This window comes from Megalobrama amblycephala, linkage group LG13 (genome assembly GCF_018812025.1).
Source record: "Megalobrama amblycephala isolate DHTTF-2021 linkage group LG13, ASM1881202v1, whole genome shotgun sequence".
NCBI classification, from domain to species: Eukaryota; Metazoa; Chordata; class Actinopteri; order Cypriniformes; family Xenocyprididae; genus Megalobrama; species Megalobrama amblycephala.
The window spans coordinates 16,857,690-16,869,868 of record NC_063056.1 but is presented as its reverse complement, the minus strand read 5'-3'; the positions used below and the strand labels follow the sequence as shown (position 1 = coordinate 16,869,868).

Below are 12,179 nucleotides of genomic sequence, written 5' to 3'. Positions count from 1 at the left end.
CCATTTTCCTGAATTACTGTGGACACTGGATTTCACACAGCTTCAGTGTCCACACAATTTAACGCCACACCTTGTACTTGCCTGGAAGCTGGCTTTAATCAATCCTTCCCTAGTGAAAAAATAGTACACTTAAGCACAATTTATTCAAATGAAATTTAGTATAACTGAATGTATTTGTGGCACACTGTAAATTGTTATACTTAAAGTCTGTTCAAGTGGATCAACTAATTTTGTACTAAAGGCATTTTAGTTGTCCAAAAGCAGGGCTGAAGTACTTGTTTGTAAACTTGAAGTGTGCTAATGGCATCATTATTGTGTGCTTCTAATACAATAAAGTGATCTTTATAAATAATGGCACAGCTTTGAAATTTGCCTTTTACTGATATTTTAAAGACATTGGGAACAGATATATGTACATCCATGGATTCAAACCCGGGTCGCTGCTACACAAGTGCGCTCAGTTTACCAGTTGCACCACCAAGCAGATACACACAACACAAAACTCGGGTTACTTTGTGTTTTTTCTATACTGTTTGTGTAATACTATAAGCAAACATTCCAAAAAATGCTTAAAACTTTAAAAAAGTCCTATTTCATCTTTAATCATTTGTTAACTAATTTTGATAAATGTCAATGTCTTTTAGATGGAAAATGTTTTTTTAGTAGTATGACATCACTAGAATTGTCTTGCTTAAACGAATTCAAGAGAAAAACCATGACGGTTAAGCGCTACAAAAAATAATTATTCTGTTTTGAAACAAAAGCAAAAATATGATTTCATTATTATTAATATTATTATGGTAACACTTTACAATAAGGTTCATTAGTTAACTACATTAGTTAACATGAACTAATAATGAACTGCAATTATACAGCATTTATTAATCTTTGTTAATGTTAATTTCAACATTTGCTAATACATTAAAATGAAGATTTGTATTTGTTAACATTAGATAATGCACTGTGAACTAACATGAACAAACTATGAACAGCTGTATTTTTATTAACTAACGTTAACAAAGACTAACAAATACAGTAACAAATGTATTGCTCATGGTTAGTTCATGTTAGTTAATACATTAACTAATGTTAACTAATGAACCTTATTGTTACCATTATTGTTATTGTACGATTGCTTACTGCATAAACATAATTTGCATATTTTATTAAACCTGTTTATAAAACTCTGCTATTATTACAAATGAATGTGATTCTGCTGTTTAATCAATGGAGACTGACTGAAGTGCTTATGCAAATACAGTAGTCAACATTTGAAGTGGATCAAAACCTTTCATCAAAGTTGTCCTAAGGAAGTTGTCCTTCGTTCTTAGGAGAACTTTGATTAACTTTTTTGATCCACTTCAGATGTTGACTACTATACATTTCAGAGAGATAAGATGCAACACGGTAACAGGAAATGTGGTAATGATGATGTTGAACACCAGGTGGCAGTGTTGTAAGAAAATGTTACCCCTCATACTTTACGTTACATACACAAAAAGTTGCAAAAATGCATCAATTACTGTAAATATTGTTTTGTTTTGAGAAGTAGCCTAACGGCTGAAATTATTAATTAACTGTTAAAAATATAATATAAACCCATATATTTGTTTATAAATTGAACTACTGTTTAAAATTAGTTTGAAATACAGTCAGACAAAGAATAGACTGCATTTGTAAAATTCTATATTATATTTTACAGACAGACAGATGTTTGCTCCATTAACTGTAGCACATAAACTCTAAGACTTGTTAACTCTAATTCCTTGTCTTTATTATCCACTGACAGCTCTTAAAGTGATAGTTCACCCAAAATTAAAATTATGTCATCGTTTACTCAGCCTCAAGTTGTTCCAAACCTGTATGAATTTCTTTCTTCAGTTTCTTCAACCAAACAGTTGATGGCCCTATCGACTTCTATAGTATCTGTTTGAGATGTTTAATTACCCATATTCTTCAAAATATCTTCTTTTGTGTTCAGCAGAAGAAAGGAATTCATGTTTGGAACAACTTGAGGGTAAGTAAATGATGACAGAATTTTTGGGTGAACTATCCATTTAATTACTTTCAAATCCAGCGCTCCTAATGCGGTGTAAAATCATCAAATTCCCTGACATTTTAAGCTGTAAGGACATTCTTAAAAGGGTGTCCCTTATAAGTAAAACCTCGAAAACAATGGACCATTGAGAGAAAATTCAAGGCTTCACTCTCTCAGACTTAAATCTGTCTCATGACCCTATAAAGCTTGCATCATTTGATATAACACTGCCTGAAGCCGTACAGAAATTCTGCATTTTGGGAAGGATTATTATTAGTTCTTCTTATTATTAATTCTTATTCGTATACATTAATAATAATAATACAAATAATAATTACATTTATTTCATATTTAATTGTGAATATTTATTATTAAACAATTTGTATAATTACAAAATAAAGCTAAGCATATCAATGCACAATACTTGCTGCCTCTCCTAAAACATTATTTGGTCAAAGTATACCTTAACTTGGGTCCCGATGAATGCATATTAATCCTTACAAATAAATCAAAACCCTCTTTCATACCACATGCTTTAATATAAATTGCATTATAATACTCAGTGAGATTAGGATCACAAAAGAGGAATGAATATTTTAGAAGCAGAAGTTTGCAAGGACCGCATGGTCAGCCACTCCAACTGCTAAAGTAGTGCTAATCCTGGGGGTATTGAGGTTATTAGCCTCAGGAAACTATTGTGAACTGGACTGCTGAGGATTAACACATCACATGTTCACTGGGCACTAGGAGGTGCTGATGAATGGTGCTCGGATGATATCTTTTTACGTATGCGATTGGACGATAAGCATCTTGCCATGGCAGCCATTTGCGGTGAATTGTAGGCTGTTTGAATTTTACACCACATATTAATGGACATACGAATCACTTTTGCATGGGGCATGATGCAGGTCCATAATGTGCCAGCACATACAGTGCTCAGCGTAAATGATACACCCCCTTTGAAAAGTAACATTTTAAACAATATCTCAATGAACACAAAAATTATTTCCAAAATCCTGACAAGACTAAGTTTAATATAACATCTGTTTAACTTATAACATGAAAGTAAGGTTAATAATATAACTTTAAGAATATAACTTTTTATAAGAACAAAATTTTCAGTTTTACTCCAATTAGGGTGATGCAAAAATGAGTACACCCCACTAAAAGTCTGTGGAGCAAAGCTAAATTTTAGACTACAAATGTCTAATTTAACAAGAATTCAACCACAGGTGAGTCTAATTATTCATTACACTGGTGTCCAGCAGACAGTTGACTATAAAAGGGTGTTAAAACCCCTTCCCATTTCATGCTGTCAGCAATGGCATCACATGGAAGAGAAATGTCACAAGACCTGAGAAAGAAAATTAATTTCTTTACACCAGAAAGGTGAAGGCTACAAGAAGATCAGCAAAGCTTTACTTATCAGTCAGAATACTGTAGAAAAAGTGGTACAAAAATTTTAAAAAGATGAAACTGCAACCATCTCAGAGACATCCAGGTCATCCATGGAAGTTAACACCTCGACAGGAGTGTCTTCTGATGAGAAGAGTTGAAGAAAATCGGCATGCAAGTTCACTGCAGTTATCTAAAGAAGTAGAAAGCCAAACTGGGTTGACTATTTCCCGTGACACAATACAGCATACACTGCAGAGGAATGGCATGCATGGGTGCCGTCCACGAAAGAAGCCTCTCCTAAAGCCCAGGCACAAAAGAGCCTGCCTAGAGTTTGTCAGGGCCCATGCTGTCGCAAAGATGAGGAAAACAAAGAAAAAAGCATGGTGCCTACAGTGAAACATGGTGGTGGCAGTGTCCTTATGTGGGGCTGCACGAGTGCTGCTGGTGTCGGGGAGCTGCATTTCATTGATGGCATCATGAATTCACAGATGTACTGCTCTATACTGAAAGAGAAGATGCTACCATCACTCCGTGCCCTTGGTCGTCGTGCACTTTTCCAACATGACAATGATCCTAAACACACATCTAAGGCCACTGTTGGATTTCTGAAGAAGAAAAGGTTGAAAGTGATTCAGTGGCTCCTGATCTGAACCCAAGCGATCACCTATGCGGAATTCTGAAGAGACAAGTTGAGCATCACTCTCCATCCAGTCTCTAAAAGAGGTCATTCGTGAAGAATGGGAAAAGATAGATGTTGCAAAATGTCGCCAACTTGTTCATTCCATGCCTAGAAGACTTTGTGTGTCATTATCATGGAGGCCATACAAAGTACTAGATGTAGTAGTTTTTGCTGTGGGGTGTACTCATTTTTGCATCACCCTAATTTAAGTAAAACTGAAAAATGTGCAATCTAAGTTATATTATTAACCTTACTTTCATGTTATAAGTTAAACAGATGTTATATTAAACTTAATCTTGTCAACATTTTGGAAATAGTTTTTGTGTTCATTGAGATATTGTATAAAATGTTACTTTTCAAAGGGGGTGTATCATTTACGCTGAGCACTGTACTTTACTGACATCGTGCATACATGGTTCATGGCAGTTGATATCATTTTTATTCTAGAGCTGTAATGTTACATTGGCTGCCTTTGAAAACACTAGGGAGAGTCTGAGGAGAGAACCTGAAGTATATAACTATAGAACTTTACTGGATCTGACTCTAGTCCTTGTAAACTTGGTGATTACCATTTTATCTGTGTCCAAATTGTAATGAAAGTGCCTACATTAGTATTATCTAATTCTAATTATGTTAAGTTATGCTGTGTGTGTAATATTGTTATACTCAACTCCTCAGTCACATATTTTGTTCTTATATAGGAACGAGAATCATTTATATCCAATGAATAAATGAGTAAAGAGGCATTTTGTCTTTTTTATTATTTTATTATGTTTATAAAGCAAAAAAAAAAAAAAAGGGGGGGGGGGGTATACTGCAACAAAGCAATTTATATATCACATCAAACTAAGAGTCAGTCATTAAAATCTAACAAAGTCTTTAATCTGTCTTGAAGCACAGAGTTCATCCGGTCATGCATCTTTTTCATATGTCCTGATAGCGACCACATCATCCATGGTGCATTTCTGTACAGATGAATGGAAGAAGAGAGAGAGAGAGAGAGAGAGATTAACAGCATGCTAAACAATGGATGCAACACTAAAAAGCCTAATCAAATGGTTTTCTAATAAAATAATGTAATATTCAAAATCTATTTTTATGTATATAGGTAAAGAAAGCATTTGCTTGTACAAATTGCAGATGCTTTGTACACATACCGCTATCATTTTGCAGTCCTGAATCTCTCTTTCAATTATTGTGGTCTTCCCCTCCCAGGTCTGCGTTTGAATAAGTTTACCATCTGCAAGGCTCAGAATAGTCTGATGAAGAGATAAATGAAAATGAAAAAACACATAATAATAATAATAATAATAATAATGATGATAATAATAATAATAATAATAATAATGGCTAAAATAATAATTTAAAAAAACTTTATTAAAATATAACATTTTATCTAATATTTTTTCTAATTATTTAATATTTATGTATTTATTACAGTGCTCTTACCTTCACTTTTCTGTCATCAGCTGTTGTCTCATCAAATTCTTCATCTAATTTGAATTTGATTTCCAGGGTCTTTAAAGTAGTGACAGCTTTCATAGAGATGAACCCCTGGTCATCCAAAGCAATTGTCAGACTGGGTTTTGCAAGGTTAGCCATTTGCCGAGAAGCAAAACCAGCACCTGCAACCAGCAACACAGAAAATGACATTACTGGTATTTCAACAGGTGCATGACTGTAATAGGCCTACAACTGGACAAAAAGTTGCCTAGTGGCATAAGTGAATAAAAAAAAAAAAAACATAGTTTTTATGTATAATACTATTAGTCTTACCTACAGCCTTCATGTATTCATCAAAATTGTCACTTGAAGTCATTTTCCATTTACCAACAAATTGCTCAACCATTGTTACAAGAAAGAAAGGACAATTACAACACAAGACGTTTAATATGTGCATAAAGTGCTGCAAAGGCGCAGAGCAGAATAGATGGAAATTTAAAGAGTGCAGGGATAAGATTTACCACTCGCTGACCAATCAGTAACATTGCTGTGATATTTGAGAATTTGATTGGTTAACAGATTTTGAAAGGGGAGGGCTTGATAGAGCTGCATTTGAAGGTCAAAAGTCATGACATATAAAATCATTTACTTAATAACAGTGGACATGTTGATTATGCTAATAATTATATATTTAACTTGACAACTTCTTAAACAATATGTTGTTGAGCACATACAGTGCTCAGCGTAAATGAGTACACCCCCTTTGAAAAGTAACATTTTAAACAATATCTCAATGAACACAAAAACTATTTCCAAAATCCTGGCAAGACTAAGTTTAATATAACATCTGTTTAACTTATAACATGAAAGTAAGGTTAATAATATAACTTAGAGAACAAAATTTTCAGTTTTACTCCAATTAGGGTGATGCAAAAATGAGTACACCCCACTAAAAGTCTCTGGAGCAAAGCTTAATTTTAGACTACAAATGTCAAATTTAACAAGAATTCAACCACAGGTGAGTCTAATTATTCATTACACAGGTGTCCAGCAGACAGTTGACTATAAAAGGGTGTTAAAACCCCTTCCAATTTCATGCTGTCAGCAATGGCACCACATGGAAGAGAAATGTCACCAGACATGAAAAAGAAAATAATTTCTTTACACCAGAAAGGTGAAGGCTACAAGAAGATCAGCAAAGCTTTACTTATCAGTCAGAATACTGTAGCAAAAGTGGTACAAAAATTTAAAAAAGATGGAACTGCAACCATCTCACAGAGACATCCAGGTCATCCATGGAAGTTAACACCTCGACAGGAGCGTCTTCTGATGAGAAGGGTTGAAGAAAATCGGCAAGCAAGTTCACTGCAGTTATCTAAAGAAGTAGAAAGCCAAACTGGGTTGACTATTTCCCGTGACACAATACGGCGTACACTGCAGAGGAATGGCATGCATGGATGCCGTCCACGAAAGAAGCTTCTCCTAAAGCCCAGGCGCAAAAAAGCCCGTCTAGATTTTGTCAGGGCCCATGCTGATAAAGATGAAGACTACTGGGACTCTATACTCTGGAGTGATGAGACCAAGATAAATGTTTTTGGAACTGATGGCTTCAAAACTGTATGCCGTCGCAAAGGTGAGGAAAACAAAGAAAAATGCATGGTGCCTACAGTGAAACATGGTGGTGTCAGTGTCCTTATGTGGGGCTGCATGAGTGCTGCTGGTGTCGGGGAGCTGCATTTCATTGATGGCATCATGAATTCACAGATGTACTGCTCTATACTGAAAGAGAAGATGCTACCATCACTCCGTGCCCTTGGTCGTCGTGCACTTTTCCAACATGACAATGATCCTAAACACACATCTAAGGCCACTGTTGGATTTCTGAAGAAGAAAAGGTTGAAAGTGATTCAGTGGCTCCTGATCTGAACCCAATCAAGCACCTATGGTGAATTCTGAAGAGACAAGTTGAGCATCACTCTCCATCCAGCATCCAGTCTCTAAAAGAGGTCATTCTTGAAGAATGGAAAAAGATAGATGTTGCAAAATGTCGCCAACTTGTTCATTGCATGCCTAGAAGACTTGGTGCTGTCATTAAAAATCATGGAGGCCATACAAAGTACTAGATGTAGTAGTTTTTGCTGTGGGTTGTACTCATTTTTGCATCACCCTAATTTGAGTAAAACTGAAAAATGTGCAATCTAAGATATTTTGTTAACCTTACTTTCATGTTATAAGTTAAACATGTTATATTAAACTTAATCTTGTCAACATTTTGGAAATAGTTTTTGTGTTCATTGAGATATTGTATAAAATGTTACTTTTCAAAGGGGGTGTATCATTTACGCTGAGCACTGTACTTTACTGACATCGTGCATACATGGTTCATGGCAGTTGATATCATTTTTATTCTAGAGCTGTAATGTTGCATTGGCTGCCTTTGAAAACACTAGGGAGAGTCTGAGGAGAGAACCTGAAGTATATAACTATAGAACTTTACTGGATCTGACTCTAGTCCTTGTAAACTTGGTGATTACCATTTTATCTGTGTCCAAATTGTAATGAAAGTGCCTACATTAGTATTATCTAATTCTAATTATGTTAAGTTATGCTGTGTGTGTAATATTGTTATACTCAACTATTCAGTCGCATATTTTGTTCTTATATAGGAACGAGAATCATTTATATCCAATCAATAAATGAGTAAAGAGACATTTTGTCTTTTTTATTATTTTTTATTATGTTTATAAAGCAAAAAAAAAAGGGGGGGGGGGGGGTATACTGCAACAAAGCAATTCATATATCACATCAAACTAAGAGTCAGTCATTAAAATCTAACAAAGTCTTTAATCTGTCTTGAAGCACAGAGTTCATCCGGTCATGCATCTTTTTCATATGTCCTGATAGCGACCACATCATCCATGGTGCATTTCTGTACAGATGAATGGAAGAAGAGAGAGAGAGAGAGAAAGAGAGAGAGAGATTAACAGCATGCTAAACAATGGATGCAACACTAAAAAGCCTAATCAAATGGTTTTCTAATAAAATAATGTAATATTCAAAATCTATTTTTATATATATAGGTAAAGAAAGCATTTGCTTGTATAAATTGCAGATGCTTTGTACACATACCGCTGTCATTTTGCAGTCCTGAATCTCTCTTTCAATTATTGTGGTCTTCCCCTCCCAGGTCTGCGTTTGAATAAGTTTACCATCTGCAAGGCTCATAATAGTCTGATGAAGAGATAAATAAAAATGAAAAAACACATAATGATAATAATAATAATGGCTAAAAATAATAATAATAAAAAATACTATATTAAAATATAACTTTTTAAAATATATCTGTATATATTTATCTAATATTTTTTCTAATTATTTAATATTTATGTATTTATTACAATGCTCTTACCTTCACTTTTCTGTCATCAGCTGTTGTCTCATCAAATTCTTCATCTAATTTGAATTTGATTTCCAGGGTCTTGAAAGTAGTGACAGCTTTCATAGAGATGAACCCCTGGTCATCCAAAGCAATTGTCAGACTGGGTTTTGCAAGGTTAGCCATTTGCCGAGAAGCAAAACCAGCACCTGCAACCAGCAACACAGAAAATGACATTACTGGTATTTCAACAGGTGCATGACTGTAATAGGCCTACAACTGGACAAAAAGTTGCCTAGTGGCATAAGTGAATAAAAAAAAAAAAAAAAAAAGTTTTTATGTATAATACTATTAGTCTTACCTACAGCCTTCATGTATTCATCAAAATTGTCACTTGAAGTCATTTTCCATTTACCAACAAATTGCTCAACCATTGTTACAAGAAAGAAAGGACAATTACAACACAAGACGTTTAATATATGTGCATAAAGTGCTGCAAAGCCGCAGAGCAGAATAGATGGAGATTTAAAGAGTGCAGGGATAAGATTTACCACTCGCTGACCAATCAGTAACATTGCTGTGATATTTGAGAATTTGATTGGTTAACAGGTTTTGAAAGGGGAGGGCTTGATAGAGCTGCATTTGAAGGTCAAAAGTCAAGCCATATAAAATCGTTTACTTATAGTGAATAATTAAAGTGTTGATTATGCTAATAATAATAATATATTTAACTTGACAACTTCTTAAGCAATATGTTTTTAAAGAATTAGCCTATGGAATGACCTGATGCAGTTTAGAGTTGACAGACCCACATCTAGTGCAGAACTGAAGCTTTGTTCTTGATGAGCATTAACAGTTTTTTAATAATTCAAAATCTGCACTTAATGAGTCCATAAATAGGAAGGATTTAGCTAAACATGACAAACCCTTGGAGTTGGACTGTAATGTATGCAATAGCCTACATGTTTTCTTTCTCGATGTCTAAGTTTAGTGCAGAACGGAAACGGTGACATCTACTGGTGATGATTGATAATAACGCAATTCTGCAACAGAATATACAGCAGAATTGCAATCCTGACATTAAAGAGCGTAATAGTCAGACATGAGGGTCATCAATAGAGTTTCTGTTTTATTCACTCAGTATCAGTGCTGGAGATGTGTATGTATGTCAAACAAAAATAATGTTACCTTAAAAAGTAGGATGATTACTTTTTTTCCTGCGATTTTGCAAGATTGTCCTCCCAACATCTAAACCATGTACAACACCATCCAACTCTAGGGCAAATGCTCAGGTTCAGTTTAAACAAAACAATAATAATAAAAAAATCACTTTACAAGTATTCAATTTAAAATAAATCATATACCATTTATGCTAATAATCCTTTTAAATTAATTATTCATAAAAATCATGAAGACTTCTCTGTGCCTTTCATGGTAAACACAAGCATGTTTGCAGTGCAGGTGCATTGGCATCGAGCTCACCTCAATTGTTAATTAATTAAACAGACATTAATTCCCCTTAATTAGTCATGTAGATGCTGTTGTCCAATCTCTAACCTACCAGATGACTGCTATTAATAATTAATCACAAGCAAATGGCTGTCTTTAGTATTGTAAATAGTAATTTATAAACAAGTGTTAGCATGTGTAACATACTATTTACGCTTGTGTGTGTGTGAGACAAGTTAATTTACTCCCTTCACTAACAGTTTGTAGTGCGGCACATGAAAATAACAGAGAGACTTTAGGGGATGACAATTATGTGGTAAGTTGCAACCGCAAATACAGAATGAATGAAACCATAATGGAGTACACAATATAACACAAAGGTCTTTGAGTGCAAAGATCTGCACTCAACAAAACAATAATTAGTTTAAGGAATCTGTAGAGAGCGGAAAGAGGGGGAAAATAAGAGAATGTAGGGCAATAACAGGCTTCTTACAGAGGGATGATTATTTTATTGCTTGTTCTGCTGAACTATCATCAATTACTGCCTTCCACATATTTTCCCACAGGCTGAACCTGCTCTCTCTGCTGCTGAGCAGCTGCTACAGTGCATCTGTGTGGACAGTCTGACAGAAAGAATGAAACAAACTTTCCTGTAAAAGGGTTTTCTTTTTTGCCCTCTAATAATTCATATAATATTAATACTATATAAAAATAATATAATAATAATTCATAATTCCAGCAAAAAAAAATATATATATATCATATGTTTGCTTTGAATGTTTTATATAGAGAGTTTATTATTATATAGCTTAGAATATTTTATATTATGTACAAATTATATATATATATATAATTATATATAATTTATATATATATATATATATATATATATATATATATATACACACACACACACCGATCAGGCATAATATTATGACCACAATATTGTGTTGGTCCCTTGTCTGGCTATCACCAGACCAAGCTCAATTTAAAATTGAACATTGGTCTGGGGAGTTTGCTATGCATTTCCTACTGCACAAGAGGCGTCATCAACGAGCATTATTCACGCAATTGGATAGTCCTTCAACCAATCAGATCAACGATCCGGGTGACGTACTTTGCAGAGCGACGCGAAAACTCCAGACAGGTTTAGTTTGTACTGGTTTGTAGCATTGATCAGCGGTTTGCAGATGCAGCAATGGCATCAAGCGATTTTTGCAGGTTGTGCAAAAAAAAAACCACCCACTCGAGCGATTTGTTTGCTAAACTAAAGAAGTCATTCAGCATCGTCGAGAGGTTAAAAGGAATTGGATTGACGGTCGTGCTTGTCGTCACTTCTCTATCGTCATCGTGTTATACCGCCAATAGCGAGCAAGGTGGATAAAGCCAGTCTGTGATTGGTTCCTGCAAAAGTGTAACAGAAGCAGTAGAAATGAATGTACGGGTTTGCAGACTGAGTTGCCGGGCAAAATCAAATCGCCGGCAGAACAGGCTGGGTTTACCCAGTCTTGGTCCCCCTTTTGCTGCCAAAAACAGCCCTGACCTGTCAAGGCATGGACTCCACTAGACCCCTGAAGGTGGGCTGTGGTATCTGGCACCAAGATGTTAGCAGCAGATCCTTCAAGTCCTGTAAGTTGTGAGGTGGTGCCTCTATAGATCGGACTTGTTTGTTCAGCACATCCCACAGATGCTCGATTGGATTGAGGCTAAGTCAACACCTCAAACTCGTTGTTGTGCTCGTCAAACCATTCCTGACCCATTTTTGCTTTGTGGCAGGGCGCATTATCCTGCTGAAA

At 35.1% G+C, this 12,179-nt stretch overlaps 2 protein-coding genes across 2 annotated transcripts; both read right to left on the bottom strand.

The window, feature by feature from the left end:
* Positions 1-4,900: 4,900 nt before the first annotated feature.
* Positions 4,901-6,050, bottom strand: LOC125243520 (fatty acid-binding protein, adipocyte-like). Its single transcript, XM_048153245.1, has 4 exons — positions 5,892-6,050; positions 5,565-5,740; positions 5,273-5,374; positions 4,901-5,080 (listed from the first exon to the last, which is right to left on the bottom strand). The coding sequence occupies exons 1-4, from the start codon at positions 6,013-6,015 to the stop codon at positions 5,027-5,029; spliced, it is 456 nt and encodes a 151-aa protein (XP_048009202.1). The 5' UTR covers positions 6,016-6,050; the 3' UTR covers positions 4,901-5,026.
* A 2,279-nt stretch (positions 6,051-8,329) lies between these two features.
* Positions 8,330-9,820, bottom strand: fabp4b (fatty acid binding protein 4b). Its single transcript, XM_048153135.1, has 4 exons — positions 9,296-9,820; positions 8,968-9,143; positions 8,688-8,789; positions 8,330-8,487 (listed from the first exon to the last, which is right to left on the bottom strand). Exons 1-4 carry the CDS (start codon positions 9,507-9,509, stop codon positions 8,434-8,436), a joined length of 546 nt encoding a protein of 181 aa, XP_048009092.1. The 5' UTR covers positions 9,510-9,820; the 3' UTR covers positions 8,330-8,433.
* Positions 9,821-12,179: the final 2,359 nt, after the last annotated feature.

Excerpts from the sequence above, each read along its gene's own strand:
- LOC125243520 (XM_048153245.1), bottom strand. The coding sequence starts at position 6,015 with ATGCACATATTAAACGTCTTGTGTTGTAATTGTCCTTTCTTTCTTGTA. Across the intron at positions 5,741-5,891 it reads TGAATACATGAAGGCTGTAG|GTGCTGGTTTTGCTTCTCGG; the intron begins GTAAGACTAATA and ends TGCTGGTTGCAG. Across the intron at positions 5,081-5,272 it reads AGGACTGCAAAATGATAGCG|AAATGCACCATGGATGATGT; the intron begins GTATGTGTACAA and ends TCATCTGTACAG.
- fabp4b (XM_048153135.1), bottom strand. The coding sequence starts at position 9,509 with ATGTTACTGATTGGTCAGCGAGTGGTAAATCTTATCCCTGCACTCTTT. Across the intron at positions 9,144-9,295 it reads TGAATACATGAAGGCTGTAG|GTGCTGGTTTTGCTTCTCGG; the intron begins GTAAGACTAATA and ends TGCTGGTTGCAG. Across the intron at positions 8,790-8,967 it reads CTGATGACAGAAAAGTGAAG|ACTATTATGAGCCTTGCAGA; the intron begins GTAAGAGCATTG and ends TCTCTTCATCAG.